Source organism: Tursiops truncatus, chromosome X, assembly GCF_011762595.2.
Source record: "Tursiops truncatus isolate mTurTru1 chromosome X, mTurTru1.mat.Y, whole genome shotgun sequence".
Taxonomy (NCBI): Eukaryota; Metazoa; Chordata; class Mammalia; order Artiodactyla; family Delphinidae; genus Tursiops; species Tursiops truncatus.
This window is the reverse complement of record NC_047055.1, coordinates 96,091,900-96,113,791: the sequence shown is the minus strand read 5'-3', so window position 1 is coordinate 96,113,791 and position 21,892 is coordinate 96,091,900. Positions and strand designations below refer to the sequence as shown.

Sequence of the window (21,892 nt, the reverse complement as noted above, 5' to 3'; positions counted from 1 at the left end):
TATTCCCTCTTAAGTGGATTTTTTATTCGCATTGTCTATTATTATTGGATGTTAGTGTTGTTTTAACATTTATTTGTATGAATTTATATTTTGGAAATAATTTCCAAGATTCAGCAAAAATTCATTGAGTACTTATTATGTGCAAGGCATAGGAGACGGAGATGAAGTAATTTCTAGTTTAACAGAAGCAAAGTTATATTTTATTGGATTTTTCAGAGTCTCCACTTTCACAATAACTTACACAAAGAATATGTCAATTTGATTTAAAATACAAATAACTTACATCTTTGCCAGACTCTCTACAATTCGTATTTTAAAGGCAGGATTTGCATTCTTCTCTACTTCTATAACAGTATACATGCTATTTATTGGTATGGAAATTAGGGTAAGTTCAGCCCTGAGCGTCAGAAAATCAAAATAACAGTAGCTTAAGTAAGAGAGAAGGTTTTTTCTCTTTTTTTACCTTGATGAAGTCATGAGGAAAGCAACCCAGGGCTGGTAATGGTGGCTTCATGCTCATCCGAGGCCCAGGGTCCTTCTAATTGGCTGTTCTGCCCTCTTCAACACGGGCTAACACACCTGTTAAAGTAAAAAATTATTCTGACACTTATTAAAATGGTAAGGAAGACTCTATTCAGGACTATTGCCATAGATTTCAAGACTATCATGAAAAAATAAAAGTAAAAACAAAGACTGTGGTAGTAGGAGAGGGAGATCAGGTTCAACTCCAAATACAGCAAAAGCAGATGCGGACATATAGCCAGTAAGTAGGGTGAGGGGGTCAATTAATGGAAAATTACTTAAGCGGAGACATTGATGGTAAGGGAATTCTTACTAAATTGACTTAACAGAATTCTTACTGAAGGCAGGCCAGAGTGATGTCAGATATCAAGGGGTAGGGGGGCACGGGATTCTCGCTAAACTGATTTAGTAGGACTCTTACTGAATCTGGGCTCTGCAGGTTGAAGACAGGGCCCAAGGACGAGGTCTAGTCGAAAAGAGACCTCAGAGGAGCCTGTCTAAAGTTTGGTCAAGGGAAGAGTCTGAGTCACACTTCATGGTCCAAGATGGCTGCTCCAGCTCCCATCATACTGCCCTAATTCCAGTCAGCAGGGAGAAGGGACAAGGGCAGAGAAAAAGACAGTTTCCCTTTCCTTAAGGCCATTTCTGAGAAGTTTCACGATGCCCTTGCTTACATCCTGTTGGCCAGAGTGTAGTCACGTGGCCATACTTAGCAGCAAGGGAGCTTGCATATTTAAATGGAGTTTTTACTCTGCGTGGCCACGTGAACAACTCACTTTTGGAAGTTTTATGGCTCTAAAAGGGTAAAAGGAATGTTGAGAGACAACCAGCAATTTGAGGAAATGGGTGCAATTAAGATCATGCATCTTACAGATCAGATTCGTTTACTCCTCAGCACAAATCTCATCTTCCTCTTTATGGACTCTGAAAGCAATTAAATGTCAGTGGTGATTTTCAATGAAGCATTTAACAAAAAAATCATAGCACGTAAAACAACATTTATATTCATCCTCAATGAATGTCAAAGAAACGGTGATTTGACATTTCTTGTACCATGTACTGATAACTAGGAAAACTGCTGAAAGTGTTTTTTGAAATAATCTTTATCTATGGAAATATAAGTCCCCATAAGCATCACCTAAAGAGGTAAATGGGAAAAATTAAGTACTGATAACTGCCTTTGCTGTGCATGTAACTCCTTTTTTGCTGCATTTAAGATTATTTAGTTTACACAAATTCAATTTAGAGACAGTTGAGAAGTAAACTTCAGCTATCTCTTTATAAAAGTTAAAACTAGTATGTACCTGTATTCAGCAGCAGAAGTAGTTTTAAAGAATTTTTCAAGGGCAACATATTCTCTTTAAATTATCTTTTTTGTGTATGAATGCCCAATTTCCTCCCATCAAGTCAATTCTGTCCTTTCATTGTCATAGCAATAATCTTTAAAAGCCCAGTATTTTATCCTTTTTTTTTTTTGTTTTTTAAAGCAAATGCAGGTTTCCTACTTCTTATTGTACTGATTCTGTCTCCACATCCTCTCTCTCTGAATAATTTACCATGTGGATAACAGGACTTTCTCCTGGTTTTTTTTTTTTTTTTTTTTTTTTTTTTTACCTGTAACTCCAGAACATTTTAATTCTAAAGAGCTTTAATAAATAAAAAGCCCCAGTTTCCAAATATCTATCAAAAAGAGAATGAATAACGACTCCCATCAGAGCTGGGGAAAAAAAATTTTTTAAAAAGGAAGGGGAGGGATGAAGGTAGATAACCATTTTTTTTCAAAAAGATAAAGATAAAACTGCTTCCTCAAATAACCACTGAGAATGTCACTTGAGATGAGTAGGCAGGAGGAATATAACTGTCCGTATTTGCCTTGTATACAGTACTGGGCAACTAAATGCCAACTTAGCTATTTAGGAATGGCTTGCTAAAACGTTGAAAAGATGAAAGACTTCATCCTTGTCATAGACCGCCACTTCGGTGGAACATTCAGTGCACATGACTGGGTGATAGATTTCTTCCACATCTGTCTCTGCCTGCTCCACAGCGTCTTCTTGGTTAGACCTCATCTTCTTATGGCCTCGCCTTTTCTTCCTGTTCTCTGGGGTTTTGTATCTTAGAATCTCTTCTTTGTTGATAGAACAATTCATTACAAACATTGCTCTATACTGTGTTTTGTATGATTCATGCCTTTGGCAATCAAGACACAGGGTGGTCACGCAGGCTGGGCAATTCAAGACAGCATCACTATTTGGAAAAGGCTGTTGTTGTTGACGTGGCCGCTGTATTCCAAAACCATGGTAGCCGCTTCTCTGTGTATCAACCCAGACCTGATCTCTGTCATCTTTTTCAGGATCATATAGCAATTCATCATTTGTTGGAATTCTGTGTTGTTTCTTCTTCTTTTTCTCGGTCACCTGTGCTGCTTTGTCTTCATCCTCAGAATCAGAATCAAAATATATATCGTCATAGTACTTTGTCGGAGCTGTTCCAACTTTCCCATTTCCTGAGGAAGACCCTGTTTCTAGAGAGGATAACTTGTCCTCCATTGTTTTTATGGTGGAATTTAATTCAGCTTCCATTTCTTTTTCAAATTCATCTTCACTAGAGGATTCACTTTCTCCAGTAAGACATTCTCTAAGAAGTTTTCGTTTCTGGTCAGGAGTTCCATGTAGAAGCACATCCACCTCATCTTCAGAACAGTGGCAACTGTCACAGGAATATAAAGCCTCTTTAAAGACATTTAACTACATGGGAATTCCCTGGTGGTCCAGTAGTTAGGACTCCGTGCTTCCACTGCTGGGGGCCCGGGTTTGATCCCTGGTCGGGGAACTAAGATCCTGCTCAAAGCCGGCTCCTCGTCACTAGGCTCTTCAACTGCGCAGGGGTCATAGTCATCTTGGAGGCGGTTCATGGCGGCCTGCCCCCTCCGATACCGTCCACAGGCGTCGGCAGAGTACCTGCTTTCTCCGCAAGTCCCTTTCCTAAAGCGCTCCAGCACTACTCTCTCCTGTTTTTTTTTTTTTGCGGTACGCGGGCCTCTCACTGTTGTGGCCTCTCCTGTTGTGGAGCACAGGCTCCGGACGCGCAGGCTCAGCGGCCATGGCTCACGGGCCCAGCCGCTCCGCGGCATGTGGGATCCTCCCAGACCGGGGAAGGAACCCACGTCCCCTGCATCGGCAGGTGGACTCTCAACCACTGCGCCACCAGGGAAGCCCTCTCCTGGTTTTTAAAAATTTATTGGAGTATAGTTGATTTACAGTGTTGTGTTTAATTTCCACTGTATAGCACAGTGACTCAGTTCTACATGTATATATATTCTTTTTCGTATTTTCCATTATGGTTTATCACAGGATATGCTTCCCTGTGCTATACAGTAGGACCTTGTTATTTATCCATCTATATATAATAGTTTGCATCTGCTAACCCCAAACTCCCCATACTTCCCTCTCCCATCCTCCTCCCCCTTGGCAACCACAAGTCTGCTCTCTACATTTGTGAGTCTGTTTTTGTTTCATAGATATGTTCATTTGTGTCATATTTTAGATTCCACATATAAGTGATGTCAAATGATATTTGTCTTTCTCTTTCTGGCTTACTTTGATCAGTATGATAGTCTCTAGGTCCATCCATGTTGCTGCAAATGGCATTATTTCATTCTTTTTTATGGCTGTGTAGTATTCCATTGTATATATGTACCACATCTTTATCCATTCGTCTGTCAGTGGACATTTAGGTTGTTTCCATGTCTTGGCTATTGTGAATAGTGCTGCTATGAACATTGGGATGCATGTATCTCTTTGAATTAGAGTTTTGTCTGGATATATGCCCAGGAGTGGGATGGCTGGATCATATGGCAACTCTATTTTTAGTTTCTTGAGGAACCTCCATACAGTTTTCCATAGTGGCTGCACCAACTTACATTCCCACCAACAGTGTAAGAGGGTCCCCTTTCTCCATACCCTCTCCAGCATTTATTATTTGTAGACTTTTTAATGATGGTCCTTCTGACTGGTGTGAGCTAGTACCTCACTGCAGTTTGGATTTGCATTTCTCTAATAATTAGCGATGATGAGCAGTTTTCTACTGTTCTTGATACTCAAGAAAGGTATCCTTTGGGTTTCAGATTAGTAGAATATGTCCTTGTTCCTTGTCAGGCCAGGAAATTGAGATGATATTTATTTCAAGGTGTTCCCAGGTGGAAGACTTGGTTTGATAGTTACATATGAGATCAATTTCTGCTATGATTTTAAGACTATAGATAATAAACAGTTGCCTGTCTGTTCACGTGGCTTTGAGAGATCTCCTGGTACGTTCCTATGAGCCAAGTGTTTTACTACCGGAAAGTGCTTGGTATCATCTGCAGACATGACTATTTCACAGTGCCCCCTCTCCTTGAGACACTTTCTTTTCTTTTTTCTTTCTTTGGCCGCACTGTGCAGCTTGCAGGAACTTAGTTCCTTGGCCAGGGATTCAACCCGGGCCCAGGACAGTGAAAGCGCAGAGTCCTAACCACTGGACCACCAGGGAATTCCCAAGACGATTTCTAAACACAATTAAATCGACACAAATCGCAAGTTTTCTTTCTTTCTTTTTAAAAAAGATTTATTATTTATTTATTTATTTTTTAGTTTTTGGCTGTCTTGGGTCTTAGTTGTGGCACGCAGGATCTTCATCGAGGCATGTGGGATCTTTCATTGCAGCATGCAGGTTCTTTGTTGCGGCACGCAGGCTACTCTAGTTGTGGCGTGCAGGTTTTCTGTTCTCTAGTTGCGGCGCGCAGGCTCCAGGGCACATGGGCTCTGTAGTTTGCAGCATGCAGCTCTCTAGTTGAGGCACATGAGCTTAGTAGTTGTGGTGTGTGGGCTTAGTTGCCCCGAGGCATGTGGGATCTTAGTTCCCCAACCAGCGATTGAGCCTGCGTCCCCTACATTGTAGGGCGGATTCTTTACCAGTGTACCACCAGGGAAGTCCAAAGATTTCTTTATTTAGTCAAGCGTTCTTTCAATTCTGTTCCTTATTTACGTTCTGTGAAGTAGCTTTCTATCTGAGTGAAATTTTTCCCCAATTCTTGGATGGTCTTGATTGTTTTTAATAGCCTTTGACTTGAAAACTAATCAAAAGCTTTATAAAGTTTATAGCGGTGTTTGTTGAGGAACAGTTCTGTTGGGGATTATTTGTCATGAAAGACTTTGTGATAAGAGGCGACTTGGGCAGGTGGCATTTAGTGGGAGAAGCAGGGCAGGCAGAAGAAGCCCTTCATGTTTACTGAGGCTGAACTTTGTGTTCAGCCTGGCTTTGCACGACTAGGAAAGCAATAGCAGTCCTTAATATAAATACAGTGTTCTTTCTGAGCAACAATATTTTAATACATTGAGAGGCAATGAGGGGAGCCTGGTGTAGGAAAAAGAACAGATTTGGGAAAATAAAACTCTGGATCTGAATCGACTGCACCACTTAATAGCCCTGTGAAGTTTCCTTTCTGAGATTCGACTTTCTTATCTATAAAATCAGAATCATAATGTCTTTCTCATGGGTTACTGTCAACATTTAAGAGCATGATACTTAAAACAGAGTGCCCGTCATTATTGTGGCTAAGCCTTATGATGGTTAGCTTTTAATAATAGGTTCTACACACAGAATCTACAATCAAAATGAAAAAGTCACATTTTTGTATTCGGAGTACGGGAAGGAGGTCTGGTCACATCTGGATTTTCCTTAGGCAAATATGAAATAGCCCCAGTGTTGACGGCATTGCCTCTGGATGTGAACAAAAGACAGGAGTGGTAGGAGGCATGCAACCGTTGGCATCAGGCTGCTGTGACATTATTCTGCCCGCATATGTTATTTCAAGTGATTTTTGTCTCATTGTTTCTGGTTCGGGCAATACTTTTCGTTAGTCACCATGGTTTTGCTCTCTTAAAGGAATATGAAACTCTAGCTTTAGACAGGGATTTAGCCGGCAGGCACTGCAGCAGAGGCTGAAGCAAAACCTGATAGCAACATCTTTGCAAGTGTACAATAATAAAAAGAGCTAATATTTACAGAGTTCTTATTGTATTTGTTTGGGAAATAAGTTTGGCTGTGGGTGACAGAGACACGTTTTAATTATGGCTTAAACAAGATGGAAACGTAATACATTGCTCTCTAATGGAAAAGTCTGGGCTGTTCGGCGGATTTGTGACGTTGTTAATGGTGGCTCCATTATAACGTGGGTCTGGGTGCCTCGTCTTCTGTAGTTCTACCATCTTGAGAGTTGGGCGCTTCATCCAAGGTGGCTCACCCCTATGTTCTCATCCCAGCCTCTGGGAAGGAAGAAGGGTTCGAGGGACAGGGATACCGCTTTTCCATTAGGGCCATGACCTAGAGGTTGCCTGTATCATTTCTGATCACATCACATTGGCCAACATTTAGTCTCATGGCAAAACTAACTGCAGGTCATGCTGGGAAATATAGTCTTTACTCTGAGTGGCCATGAGCCTAGCTAAACATTCCACTAATAGAGAAATGGAGAAGACAGATTTGGAGACGCATACTAGAATGGTCTATTCCACAACTACTGTGTGCCAAGCTGTACTTCACACTTTACTTATGCTCACAACAGCATCATCTTACTTAATGGTCCCAGGAAACCTATGAGGTTGTAACTACTATGATTTTTTTTTTTTACGCAGGGAATATTTCGAGACACAGGTTAAGTCTCTTTAAGTCTTGAGACAGAGAGGCTAAGTAATTTTCTTAAAATCTCCAAGGAAATAAGGGGCAAGGCCAGGATTTGAACCCAGGGAGTCTGACTTCAGAGCCTTATGCTCTGGACCGCTGTACAGTCCACGCTTGCTCATTATTTCTCTTGAGCCTTGATGTGCTCTGCTAGATGAGATTGAGGATTGTGTAAAGATGTCAAGGAATCAAAGAAGCTTTGTGAAGCTTCTGTGGCTTCCTCTTCCAGGCAGCTAATTGCTTCTCTTCTAAAATTCCTAGCGTATTTGATGCAAAATAGTGTTCAGGATAATTAGGTCTAGACAGGGTAATAGAAGAAAAGTAATGCCACACACAAGTGACGGGAATTTTAATGAAAGCAATTCCTGATTTGAAAGGAATGTGTCTGTGCAGTGATAAAGCAAGCAGTCTTTGTAATGCATTGAACATTTTTGATGATGGGATAGAAAGAAAATGATTTCAGTATATCACTGGAATATAGAAATGAAAATATTCTATCATTCAACTACAGTTGAGATCGTTTATCCCTTCAGTCTTTAGGATTTCAACTCTATATAGGTCATCAGTTCGCATGTTAATACACATGTATCTGTGTAGCAACAAGGAAACATAAAGAATAAACTGATATTTTAAAATACAAGGGCATCCTGAGTTTATCTCAGATAAAGAATTGGTGTTAGCTGGAAGTAAATGTCTTCAACAACTTTTTTCCTTTTTCTTTTTCTTTGTATTTTTTAAAATTGAAGTATAGTTGATTTATAACGTGTTAGTTTTGGGTGTACAGTGTACAGCTCACCGTTGGCTGATGGCTGCAATTGCTGATGACTGTGACATCCTTTGTTTACTGATACGGCAGGCAATATTCCATTTATTAACAGTGGAGTGCTTCAGTTATACATGTATATGTGTATCTATTCTTTTTCAGATTCTTTTCCAGTATAGGTTATTACAAGATATGAATATAGTTTCCTATGCTATACAGTACATCCTTGTTGTTTATTTTATATATAATAGTGTGTATCTGTTAATCCCAAACTCCTAATTTATCCCTACCCCCCTTTACCCTTTGGTAGCCATAAGTTTGTTTTCTATGTCGGTCAGTTTATTTCTGTTTTGTAAATAAGTTGATTGGTATCATTTTTTAAGATTTCACATATAAGTGATATATTGCATTTGTCTTTCTCTGTCTGACTTACTTCACTTAGTATGATCATCTCTAGGTCCATCCATGTTGCTGCAAATGGCATTATTTCATTCTTTTTTATGGCTGAGTAATATCTTTTTCATAATATTCTTTCTCTTTGTATTCTTCATTACTTTTTAACAGTTGATTTGGGGCCATATTTACCTCTACTACACGTTTTCATCCATCTCCAGTATTCTTTGTTTCTTTTCAGGTAAGAACAAAGAGAGGAAATGGTTAGACTTTAAACGTTTTCAAGAATCACAATAGCTTTGCTTTGTCAACAAAAGTGTAGGAATGAGGTTAAGGAAGATGGGAAAAGTTCTAAAAATCCTTACCAAGTAATTAAGAACATTCTGTAGTTTTCTCAGGCTCATATTACTTTTTCGAAATGTGTTTGATTTCAGTTTTAGCAAATTTTAATTTGAATTCTTAGCCGATCTAGCATTGTACATTTTCCTCTTCTCATTCTCTTTTTTAATAATAATGGCATCATATTGTAAAGGTCTCTATAATTCATGAAGCACACTACCATGCTTAATTGCCTCTGGCTCTCACACACACCCTCGGAGGAAGATAGGAAAGGAATTACCATCTTCATTTTGAAGTTGAAGTACTGAGACCCAGAGAGATTAACTGGAATGCCCAGTGATACCTAGTATGGCTGAGATTTTCTCCCCCCACCCCCACCCACTCCCTTTCTTTCTCCCTTCTTCCCTCCTCCTTTCTCCTTCTCTGTCACTCACCAGCTTTTGCTTATGCTCTTTTATTCATTCAATTAAATGATAGCCATTATGTTCCCAGCACTGCTTATGTGCTATAAAATGCAAAGCTGAACAAAACAGATACAGTCTTACCCTTGTGGAGATTACAGAGGAGTTGGCAAGACATTGAACCGGTAAAAACAGCCAAATAAATGTACAATTAAAAATTATGGTAAGTGCTGTAAAGAAAAAGAACACAGTTCTCTGAGTTAGAATAAGATGGGAATCTGTGGTAGATTTGGTAATCAGAGAAAGCCACTCTGGGGGAACAGCAGTAAAGCTGAAATAAAAGAATACATCGAAGCCAGCTAGATGAAGAACTAGGCTATACATTTATGAGTCAGGGCACGCTAAATGATGCTGTAAGAACAGCCCCAGATTCTTAGTGCCTTATAACAATGAAGCTTTATTTGTATCTCATGCTCCATGTCCATAACAAGATGGCTAGGGACTCTCTTTCATGGCATCCTCAGACCAGGACTCAAACTTACAGGGTACACACTATTTGGGACATTGCCATTCTTCATGCAAAGAAGAGGGTTTGTGATAAACCATGCACTTGCTCTTATAGCTTTTACCTGGAGTCACATATCACATTTCATGGACCAGTGTGAGTCACGTTACCACATCTAATGTCAGGAGGGCAGGGATCTGCAGTCCCAAGTTGTTCCACTTTCCCAGCCTCCCTTGCAGCTAATGGTGATGCTGTGACAGTGTCTGGTCAAGGGAACCTAAGGAGGACTTCATTAGGGAAGTCCTTCTTGATGGAAGGAATTCTGAATCAATTTTTGCTTTTCTATTAAGATACAGGTGTAACTGACACGCCCTCCCTATTCTTCCTGCCTTAAACTTGGATGCTCTGCTGAAGATGCCTGGCCATTTTACGTAAGAATGATGAGCCATACCTTGAAGATAGGGGACCATCAGAATGAAATGAATTCTTAATGACCTGATTTTGCAGCTGAGCTAATACAAGCAACTACCTAATTCTGGATTTCTTGTATGTGGGGGGAAGAAATGAAACCAATTTTTTAAGCCTGTTACTTGGAACCAGAAGCATTTCTAGCTTATGTGGATGAGAGAGATGAACAGATACTGTGCTTACGTTGCAGGAAGGGGGACCCCTTCCGGGGCCCGAGAGTAGGCTCTTGTCTAACACTCGGAAAAGAATTGTCCGAGGAGACACACGTGCTGACAAAGCAAGAGACTTTATTGGGAAGGGGCGCCTGGGTGGAGAGCAGCAGGGTAAGGGAACCCAGGAGAACTGCTCTGCCACGTGGCTCACAGTCTCGGGTTTTATGGTGATGGGGTTAGTTTCCGGGTTGTCTTTGGCCAATCATTCTGACTCAGGGTCCTTGCTGGTGGTGCACACATCCCTCAGCCAAGATGAATTCCAGCAAGGAGGATTCTGGGAGGTTGGTAGGACATATGGACTGGCGTCTCCTTTCGTCTCCTTTTGACCTTTCCCGAATTCTTCCGGTTGGTGGTGGCTTGTTCTGTATTCCTTACCAGGATCTCCTGTTGTAAAATAACTCATGCAGATGGTTACTGTGGTGCCTGGCCAGGGTGGGCGGTTTCAGTCAGTGTTTCCCGTAATACTTACAGCCCAGAAACTCACCTTTCTCAGATACCTTCCTGAGACTGGACCAGCAATGCAGGAACCAAATGAGGTCCACCTTGCTTTGTGAGTGGGGGCTAGTAAAGCAGAGGAAAGAGACATCTTCCATCCTGTTCCTCTCTCCTAGCTCCCTGTACTTCCCTTTCTCCTTGGTACTTATTCTCCAATTGCACACTTTCTTTTCCTGGCTGCAGTTACCCTCCCATTATCCTTTCTCTTCTTCTTGAGCGTCTGAAAATCGTTGTGTCCATTTAAGGTGAAATTATCCTAGATATGATTGAATTAGGTCAATTTCTCAGAGATTTGAAAAACCAGTAAGCTGGGACTCAGGATGGGAAAGAACTGGATACTGGCCCTACGTAGCTAAGGTGCATATCAAAGGAATGATTTCAACGAGCCCGGACTCTTGCATCTTCCCATACATAGAAAACCGCTAAATTCATTAACTTGAGATGTTTGGTTGGTTTACTTTACTTAACGGTTATCTTTTGATGTTCCGACTACCTGTTTTTTGTTTGTGTGTTTGTTTTTTTGTGTTTTGCAAAACTTCTATATTTCCTGAGTCCTCCTTTCCCTCTTCTGAGCAGCCCCTCAGAGCTATCTGAGAGGCTGCCTCCTGGGCTTAAATCCTCAGAAAGTCTGCCAAATAAAACAATTCTCAACTTTTAGGTTACGCATTTTCTTGAGTCGACGTGCTTAATATTTGATGCCGGCCTATGGAATTCTCCCCAGCTTTTTCCATAGTCTCAGAGTTAGCTCTCAGGATATGTGGGACAATTAACACCAATTGCCTTAGGAATTCCCAATTGGTGTGTTTGGACCTTGAAGTTCTTGCTTCCCTGTGGCCTGATTTATACAGAGTCCCAAGTCTTTTCAGACTCTAGAACTGGGAGCTCAGTGAAACCCAATTGCTAAATAAAGTCCTGTGGATAGAACACAAAGAAAGATGCAATATAAATGTTTGACTTTATGGCCATAATTTCTCCCAGTGGTCTCGCCCACTGTAGTTAAGGAGCTGCTAAGTGGTTAAACTTCAGGCACCTGATCATAGAATTTATTTCCGGAAGAGAATTAGTCTCTTGGAGTATCCTGCAATACCTCCTGTTCTCAGTTTCTTATTCTTTGGCCCACCAGCCTACTGGGATAGGACTCAGTCTAGGATCGTTCTTTGTTTTACTCATTTTGATCACGGTGTTGCGTTATCATTGTTGCATGAATTGTTACAGGCAGTGTTTTATTTCTCCTGTGCCCTGAGGTGTTTAAAGGTCTGTTACAGTACGCGGGCCTCTCACCGTTGCGGCCTCTCCCGTTGCGGAGCACAGGCTCCGGACGCGCAGGCCCAGTGGCCATGGCCCACGGGCCCAGCCGCTCCGCGGCATGTGGGATCCTCCCGGACAGGGGCACGAACCCGCGTCCCCTGCATCGGCAGGCAGACTCCCAACCACTGCGCCACCAGGGAAGCCCTAGGCAGTGTTTTGACTAGGCAGTGTTTTATTTCTCCTGTGCCCTGAGGTGTTTAAAGGTCTGTTATGCTCTTCCAAATAATACAACTGCAATCTTCAAATGAGAACTCATCCTGTTATTTTAAAACTTGTAGCCTTTACAGGTTTTCAAAAGTAAATTGTGTGGAACTTTTCTTACACTCAATTTCAGGAGCCAGTTGCTCATGAAAAAAGGACATAAAGATGCTTTGTAAGCTCTGAATAAGGGATTAGAAAAGCATGTGTTGTGGGTTCTGGTCATTTGTGTTCAGTTGGACAAGAGAGTGAGGACTCTTTTTTTCTTTTCTATTATGGTTTATTACAGGATATTGAATATAGTTCCCTGTGCTATACAGTAGGACCTTATTGTTTATCTATTTTATATATAGTACAATAGTTTCTATATGCTAACATCAAACTCCTAATTTATCCCTCCCCCAGGCTCTTTTCCTTCTGGTGACCATAAGTTTGTTTTCTATGTTTGTGAGTCTGTTTCTGTTTCATAAATAAGTTCATTTGTGTCATATTTTAGATTCCATGTATAAGTGATATCAAATGGTATTTGTCTTTCTGACTTACTTCACTCAGTATGGTAATCTCTAGGTGCGTCCATGTTGCTGCCAATGGCATTATTCTTTTTTATGGCTGAGTAGTATTCCATTGTGTGTGTGTGCGTGTGTGTATCACATCTTCTTTATCCATTAATCTGTCAAGGGATATTTAGGTTGCTTCCATGTCTTGCCTATTGTAAATAATGCTGCTATAGACATTGGGGTGCATGTGTCTTTTCAAATTAGAGTTTTCATCTTTTCCAGATATATGCCCAGGAATGGGAATGCCGGATCATATGGCCACTATATTTTTAGTTTTTTTTTAAAAATTGAAGTACAGCTGATTTGCAGTGTTGTGTTAGTTTCTACTGTACAGCAAAGTGATTAAGTTATACATAAATATATATATTCTTTTTTATAGTCTTTTCCATTATGGTTTATCACAAGATGTGGAATATAGTTCCCTGTGCTATGCAGTAGGACTTTGTTGTTTATCCTAGAGTGAGGACTTAAGAGTGCCCTGTATGGCTGCCTGTTGCAGCAGATGAATCATCTTGCATCATTTGTCCTCTTCTTGACTGACATCAAGGATACTGGGAGTCCTTAGTAGGTGTCCTGTTTTGACTCATTTTCGTATCTGAAGTACAGAATGCCTAGCACACAATAGGCACTCAATAAATGCTCACTGGATGAATGAATGAGACAAAGAACCATAGGTTTTTGGAAACCTCACTTTTAAAGTTCTCCATTTATGAATCTCTCATTAGGCTAGGAATTCAAAGACTTGCTTTCTGATTTTATCTCTACTGCTTACTATCGTTAACATGAGGCTCATAATATCTCATAAACTACTTTGAAGGCCCAAAAGAGGTAATAGTTGTAAACATTTAAGGATCTTATGATCTAGCACAGAATTGAGTCCTGAGCAGTATATATAAGAAACTAAAGCCATCGTTCCTGCCTTTGGGGAGATGCTAATCTAGTTGGGTATAACAAAGCAGAGAACCACAAGCGTAGAAGGAGGTGGTATGAGATGTGTGTGATGATCCTGGGATGTCTGGGGGTATTTTTGTTTGTCTGTTTTTGGTTTTTTCTGGAAATGTATTGAAGGAGGGAATGGAGCTGGATAACAAAAGAATGGCATGTCTGTGAAGCATTTAAGTGGGAGTGAACCTTTCTTCTAGAGGAGTGTTTTCCAAATCTGGCAGTGCATTAGAATACATAGGGAAGCTTTAAAAAAAATCATTGCATGGGCCACATCTCAAACCGATTATACCAGAATCTGTGGGGATGACAGTTGGGAAACAGTACTTTTTTTTTTTTTAATACATCTTTATTGGAGTATATTTGCTTTACATTGTTGTGGTGAATCAGCTATATGTATACATATATCTCCATGTCCCCTCCCTCTTGAATCTCCCTCCCACCCTCCCTGTCCCACCCCTCTAGGTGGACACAGAGCACCGAGCTGATCTCCCTGTGCTATGCAGCTGCTTCCCACTAGCTATCTATTTTACATTTGGTAGTGTATATATGTCCATGCCACTCTCTCACTTCATCCCAGCTTCCCCTTGCCCTCAAGTCCATTCTCTACATCTGCGTCTTTATTCCTGCCCTGCCACTAGGTTCATCAGTACCGCTTTTTATATGTTTTAGCATACGGTATTTGTTTTTCTCCTTCTGACTTACTTCAGTCTGTATGACAGATTCTAGGTCCATCTACCTCACTACAAATAAGTCAATTTTGTTCCTTTTTATGGCTGAGTAATATTCCGTTGTATATATGTGCCACATCTTCTTTATCCATTCATATGTCAAGGGACACTTAGGTTGCTTCCATGCCCTGGCTATTGTAAATAGAGCTGCAATGAACATTGTGGTACATGACTCTTTTTGAATTATGGTTTTCTAAGGGTATATGCCCAGTAGTGGGATTGCTTGGTCATATGGTAGTTCTATTGTTAGTTTCTTATGGAACCTCCATACTGTTCTCCATAGTGGCTGTACCAATTCACATTTCCACCAACAGTGCAGGAAGTTCCCTTTTCTCCACACCCTCTCCAGCATTTATTGTTTCTAGATTTTTTGGTGATGGCCATTCTCTGGTGTGAGGTGATACCTCATTGTAGTTTTGATTTGCATTTTTCTAATGATTAGTGGTGTTGAACATCTTTTCATGTATTTGTTGGCCAGCTGTATATCTTCTTTGGAGAAATGTCTATTTAGGTCTTCTGCCCATTTTTGGATTGGGTTGTTTGTTTTTGTGATATTGAGCCGTATGAGCTGCTTGTATATTTTGGAGATTAATCCTTTGTCAGTTGCTTCGTTTGCAAATATTTTTTCCCATTCTAAGGGTTGTCTTTTCATCTTGTTTATGGTTTCCTTTGCTGTGCAAAAGCTTTTATCTTTCATTAGGTCCCATTTGTTTATTTTTGTTTTTATTTCCCTTACTCTGGGAGGTGGGTCAAAAAGGATCTTGTGATTTATGTCATAGAGTGTTCTGCCTATGTTTTCCTCTAAGAGTTTGATAGTTTCTGGCCTTACATTTAGGTCTTTAATCCATTTTGAGCTTATTTTTGTATATGGTGTTAGGGAGTAATCTAATCTCATACTTTTACATGTACCTGTCCAGTTTTCCCAGCACCACTTATTGAAGAGGCTGTCCTTTCTCCACTGTACACTCCTGCCTCCTTTATCAAAGATAAGGTGACCATATGTGTGTGGGTTTATCTCTGGGCTTTCTATCCTGTTCCATTGATCTATATTTCTGTTTTTGCGCCAGTACCATACTGTCTTGATTACTGTAGATTTCTGGTATAGTCTGAAGTCATGAAGCCTGATTCCTCCAGCTCCGGTTTTCTTTCTCAAGATTGCTTTGGCTATTCAGGGTCTTTTGTGTTTCTATACAAAGTGTAAAATTTCTTCTTCTGTGAAATATGCCATTGGTAATTTGATATGGATTGCACTGAACCTGTAGATTGTTTTGGGTAGTACAGTCATTTTCACAATATTGATTCTTCTAATCCAGGAGCACTGTATGTCTCTCCATCTGTTTATGTTATCTTTGATTTCTTTCATCAGTGTTTTATAGTTTTCTGAGTACAGGTCTTTTGCCTCTTTAGGTAGGTCTATTCCTAGGTGTTTTAATCTTTTTGTTGTGATGGTAAATGAGATTGTTTCCCTGATTTCTCATTTTGATCTTGCATTGTTAGTGTATCGGAATGCAAGAGATTTCTGTGTATTAATTTTGTATCCTGCACCCTTACCAAATTCATTGATTAGTTCTAGTAGTTTTCTGGTGGCATCTTTAGGATTTTCTGTGTATAGTGTCATGTCATCGGCAAACAGTGACAGTTTTACTTCTTCTTTTCCAATTTGTTTTCCTTTTATTTCTTTTTCTTCTCTGATTGCTGTGGCTAGGACTTCCAGTACTATGTTGAATAATACTGATGAGAGTGGACATCCTTGTCTTGTTCCTGATCTTAGAAGAAATGCTTTCAGTTTTTTACCATTGAGAATGATGTTTGCTGTGGATTTGTCATATATGGCTTTCATTATGTTGCGGTAGGTTCCCTGTATACCTCCTTTCTGGAGAGTTTTCATTATAAATGGGTGTTGAATTTTGTCAAAAGCTTTTTCTGTATCTATTGAGATGATCATATGGTTTTTATACTTTAATTTGTTAATATGGTGTATCACACTGATTGTTCTGTGTATAATGAAGAATCCTTGCATCCCTGGGATAAATCCCACTTGATCATGGTATATGATCCTTTTAATGTATTGTTGGATTCTGTTTGTTAGTACTTTGTTGAGGAATTTTGTGCCTATGTTCTTCAATGATGTTGGTCTATAATTTTCTTCGTTTTTAATACCTTTGTCTGGTTTTGGTATCCAGGTGATGGTGGCCTCGTAGAATGAGTTTGGGAGTGTTCCTCCCTCTGCAATTTTTTGCAGGAGTTTGGGAAGGATAGATGTTACCTTTTCTCTAAATGTTTGATAGAATTTGCCTGTGAAGCCATCTGGTCCTGGACTTTTGTTTGTTGGAAGATTTTTAATTACAGTTTCAATTTCATTACCTGTGGTTGGTCTGTTTATATTTTCTAATTCTTCCTGGTTCAATCTTGGAAGGTTGTAGTTTTCCAAGAATTTGTCCATTTCTTCCAGGTTGTCCATTTTATTGGCATATAGTTGCTTGTAGTAGTCTCTTATGATCTTTTGTATTTCTGCAGTGTCAGTTGTAATCTCTTCTTTTTCATTTCTAATTTTATTGATTTGAGTCCTCTCCTTTTTTTTCTTGATAAGTCTGGCCAAAGGTTTACCAGTTTTGTTTATCTTCTCAAAGAACCAGCTTTTAGTTTTATTGATCTTGCTGTTGTTTCTTTGTTTTTAATTCATTTATTTCTGCTCTGATCTTTATGATATCTTTTCTTCTACTAACTTTGGGTTTTGTTTGTTCGTCTTTCTCTAGTTCCTTTAGGTATAAGATTAGATTGTTTATTTGAGATTTTTGTTGTTTCTTGAGGAGAACTTGAATTGCTATGAACTTCCCTCTTAGAACTTCTTTTGCTCCGTCCCATAGGTTTTGGATTGTCGTGTTTTTGTTGTCAGTTGTTTCTCGGTTTCTTTTTTGTTTTTCTTTTTTTGCGGTACGCAGGCCTCTCACTGTTGTGGCCTCTCCCGTTGCGGAGCACAGGCTCCAGACGCGCAGGCTCAGCGGCCATGGCTCACGGGCCTAGCTGCTCCATGGCATGTGGGATCTTCCCAGACCGGGACACCCCCTGCATCGGCAGGCGGACTCTCAACCACTGCGCCACCAGGGAAGTCCTGTTTTTAGGTATTTTTTGATTATCTCTAATTTCTTCAGTGATCTCTTGGTTATTTAGCAGGGCACTGTTTCTCTCAGTGTATTTGTGTTTTTTTTCTGTTTTTCTCCCCTGTAATTGATTTCTAATCTCATAGCATTGTGGTCGGAAAAGATGCTCAATACTATTTCAATTTTCTTAAATTTTCCAAGGCTTGATTTGTGACCCAAGATGTGATCTATTCTGGGGAATGTTCTGTGTGCACTTGAGAAGAAAGTATATTCTTCTGCTTTCAGGGGGAATGTCCTAAAAATATCAGTTAAGTCTATCTGGTCTGTTGTGTCATTTAAAACTTGTGTTTCCTGATTTATTTTCTGTCTGGATGATCTGTCTGTTGGTGTAAGTGGGGTGTTAAAGTACCCCTCTATTGTGTTACTGTCGATTTCTCCTTTTATGGCTGTTAGCATTTGCCTTATGTATTGTGGTGCTCCTATGTTGAGTGCATAAATATTTATAATCATTATGTTTTCTTCTTGGGTTGAACCCTTGATCATTATGTAGTGTCCTAGTGTCCTTCCTTATCTCTTGTAACTATCTTTATTTTAAAGTCTATTTTATCTGATGTAAGTATTGCTACTCCAGCTTTCTTGTTATTTCCATTTGCATGGAATATCTTTTCCCATCCCCTCACTTTCAGTCTGTATGTGTCCCTAGGCCTGAAGTGGGTTTCTTGTAGACAGCATATATAAGGGTCTTGTTTTCGTATCCATTCAACCTGTGTCCTTTGGTTGGAGCATTTAATCCATTTACATTCAAGGTGATTATCAATATGTATGTTCCTATTATCATTTTCTTAATTGATTTGCTTTTGTTTTTGTTGGTCTTTTTCTTCTCTTGTGTATCCCGCTTAGAGAAGTTCCTTTAGCATTTGTTGTAAAGCTGTTTTGGTGGTGCTGAATTATTGTAGCTTTTACTTGTCTGTAAAGCTTTTGATTTCTCCATCGAATCTGAATGAGATCCTTGCTGGGTAGAGTAATCTTGGTTGTAGGTTTTTCCCTTTCATCACTTTAAATATGTCCTGCCACTCCCTTCTGGCTTGCAGAGTTTCTGCTGAAAGATCAGCTGTTAACCTAATGGGGAGTCCCTTGTATGTTATTTGTTACTTTTCCCTTGCTGCTTTTAATATTTTTTCTTTGCATTTAATTTTTGATAGCTTGTTTAAAGTGTGTCTTGGCGTGTTTCTCTTTGGATTAACCTTTATGGGACTCTCTGTGCTTCCTGGACTTGATTGACTATTTCCTTTCCCATGTTAGGGACGGTTTCAACTATAATCTCTTCAAATATTTTGTCAGACTCTGTCTTTTTCTCTTCTTCTTCTAGGAACCCTGTAATTTGCATGTTGGTGGGTTTAATGTTGTCCCAGTGATCTCTGAGACTGTCTTCAATTCTTTTCATTCTTTCTTATTTATTCTGCTCCCAGCAGTTATTTCTACCATTTTTTCTCCCAGTTCACTTATCCATTCTTCTGCTTCAGTTATTCTGCGATTGTTTCCTCCTAGAGTATTTTTAATTTCAATTATTGTGTTGTTCGTCACTGTTTGTTTGCTCTTTAGTTCTTGTAGATCCTTGTTAAACATTTCTTGTATTTTCTCCATTCTGTTTCTGAGATTTTGGATCATCTTTATTATCATTACTCTGAATTCTTTTTCAAGTGGGTTGCCTATTTCATCTTCATTTATCTGGTCTTGTAGGTTTTTACCTTGCTCCTTCATCTGTAACATATTTTTTTGTCGTTTCTTTTTTTTTTTTAATGGGTGGGGCTGTTCTCCTGTCTTACTGGTTGTTTGGCCTGAGGCGTCCAGCACTGGAGTTTGCAGGCAGTTGTATAGAGCTGGGTCTTGGTGCTGAGATGAGGACCTCTGGGAGACCTCACTCTGATTAATATTCCCTGGGGTCTGAGGTTCTCTGCTAGTCCAGTGGTTTGGACTCGGAGCTCCTACCACAGGAGCTCAGGCCTGACCTCCGGCCTGGGAACCAAGATCCTGCAAGTCATGTGGCATGCCAAAAAAAAAAAAGAAAAAAGGAGCAATACAATAACAAAGAATAAAAAATAAAATAAAATTAGAAAGATAAAAAATATATCAGGAAAAATTAAAATATAATTGCAACAAGGTAAAATAAAACCACAACAGAAAGAGGAAAAAACAAAAAAAGGCGAACAAGCCAAAAGGAGCAGAACAATAACAAAGTATAAAGAATAAAATAAAATTAGAAAAATAAAAGATTTATTAGAAAAAGTAAAAATATAAAGAAATCAGCAAGGTAGAACAGAGCCCTAATCTAAAAGAGGAAAAACGGGGGAAAAAAAGCCTTGGCTGTGGCGGGAGGAGTTTAGGTGGGAGGTGGAACTTAGGCAGGGGTGGGGTCTAGGGTGGGGCGGGACCTGCATGGGGGTGGCTGGGGTGACGTTTGAGCATGGGTCAGGGCCCAGGCTCAGGACCACAGCCGGAAAAGGCCTTGGGGGTGGAGCCTAGGCAGGGCAAAGTTCAAGCGTGGGGCAGGGCCTCTGCTTAGGACCTGCAGGGAAGGGGAGAGGCAGCACGTGGAAAGGAGGGCTTCTGGAGTGTGGCGTTCCGGAGTTGGGAGGTAGGGCCCTGAGTGAGGGTGTGTGGGTGGGGTTTAGGCACAGTGTTGGATGGGGTCTCCGAGTGCAGCAGTAGGGCCCTGGGTGGGCGTGTAGGGGTGGGCTTGGGCTCTGCACGGCAGGAGGGAGGCTCCAGAGAGCAGAGAATTAGGCCCCGGAGCCCAACAGGCTCCCTGGTGCCTAAGTGGATAGGGAAAGCGCTGGCTGCATTCCCTTCCGTTCCTCCACTAACCCCCCCACCCCACGTACCCTTCTGTTCTCCTCCTTCCCCGCTGGACCCCTAACCTGTGAGTGGATCCCGCTGGGTGTAGGAACTCCTCCCCTCCCCCAGCCACCCCTCAGGTGTGTTGGTCCTGTTGGTCCGGCCTTTATTTTTGCTCCCCCTTCCCTCCCTCCCACTCCCTCAGGACCTGCGTGGCTGGAGGCGGCCTTGGTGGGCAGAGGATCTCAGCAGGCTCCTGGGGGCCCAAGTGGGCAGTGGAAACCTGGCCACACCCCCTTTTGGTCCTCTGCCCTTCCAGTGGTTCCCCAATTTCCCCCTTCGGGTGGGATCCCTTCCCCTCCCACAGCCACCCCTCAGGGGCGCTGGTCTTGTCCTGCCTCCACTTCTCCTCCCCCTTCACTCCCCCTCACTACCCCTCACTCCCCACGTCCTACCTGGTTGCTAGGGGGTTCCTCCTGTCCCCTTAGGTGTCCGTGGTCCCCAACTGGTGCCTGTGAGGTGCCCTAGTTGTGCGGAGATGTGAATTCCGCATCCTCCTAGTCCAGCATCTTCTCATTTAATCTTAAAAACAGTCCCAGTAGAATGTTGGGCTTCCCTGGTGGCGCAGTGGTTGAGAGTCCGCCTGCCGATGCAGGGGACACGGGTTCGTGCTCCGGTCTGGGAAGATCCCACATGCCGTGGAGCGGCTGGACCCGTGAGCCATGGCTGCTGAGCCTGCGCGTCCGGAGCCTGTGCCCTGCAATGGGAGAGGCCACAACAGTGAGAGGCCTGCGTACTGCAAAAAAAAAAAAAAACAGTCCCAGTAGAATGTTAATACTCCCAATTTAGAACTGAAGAGACTGAAGTTGAGTGGGTAAATCATTGTTTAAGGTTGAACAACTAATTCATGATGGAACCTCTATTCAAAGAAAGGCATATCTAATAGCAGAGCCCCTAGGTCAGTGGAAGTTGTTGGAAACCCTCATTATGTTAAGCGGAAGCATTTTGACCTGAAATGATGGACAGTGTCTTTGCAGCAAACTCTTCATTGGCTCTCTTAAGGAAAGTACCCATGTTGCCAAGCTTGATTTCACACTCTCGCCTCACGTAATATATCTAGGCAAGGAGAGAACATGGTATTGTGCATGCCTGTAGACTGGGGTTGTATTCCCATGTTATGGTATCAAGGATATCCTGGAGAAGATAGAGTAGAATGTAAATAAATACTAATAGCAAAATAGTAGTGCTAGTGGAAGATGTCAAATTAAAACAGAAACATTATGTTTTTCCACTACTGAGATCAAAGGATTATTGATTCTGGAGGGAGAAATTGTGTTTTTTGAGTCATTTGACTCTAACTCCTTGATTCTTTCAAATATTCTTGCAAATGAAAACACCCCTT

The 21,892-nt window shown here is 41.0% G+C and overlaps 2 protein-coding genes across 7 annotated transcripts in view; one reads left to right on the top strand and one right to left on the bottom strand.

The window, feature by feature from the left end:
- SYTL5 (synaptotagmin like 5) overlaps positions 1 to 21,892 on the top strand; it is a 235,682-nt gene that overhangs the window by 112,866 nt on the left and 100,924 nt on the right. The window lies entirely within an intron of this gene.
- LOC117310272 (E2F-associated phosphoprotein-like) lies at positions 2,421 to 3,451 on the bottom strand. The gene is made up of 2 exons (XM_033849445.2): positions 3,364 to 3,451; positions 2,421 to 3,223 (listed from the first exon to the last, which is right to left on the bottom strand). The coding sequence occupies exons 1-2, from the start codon at positions 3,434 to 3,436 to the stop codon at positions 2,436 to 2,438; spliced, it is 861 nt and encodes a 286-aa protein (XP_033705336.1). The 5' UTR covers positions 3,437 to 3,451; the 3' UTR covers positions 2,421 to 2,435.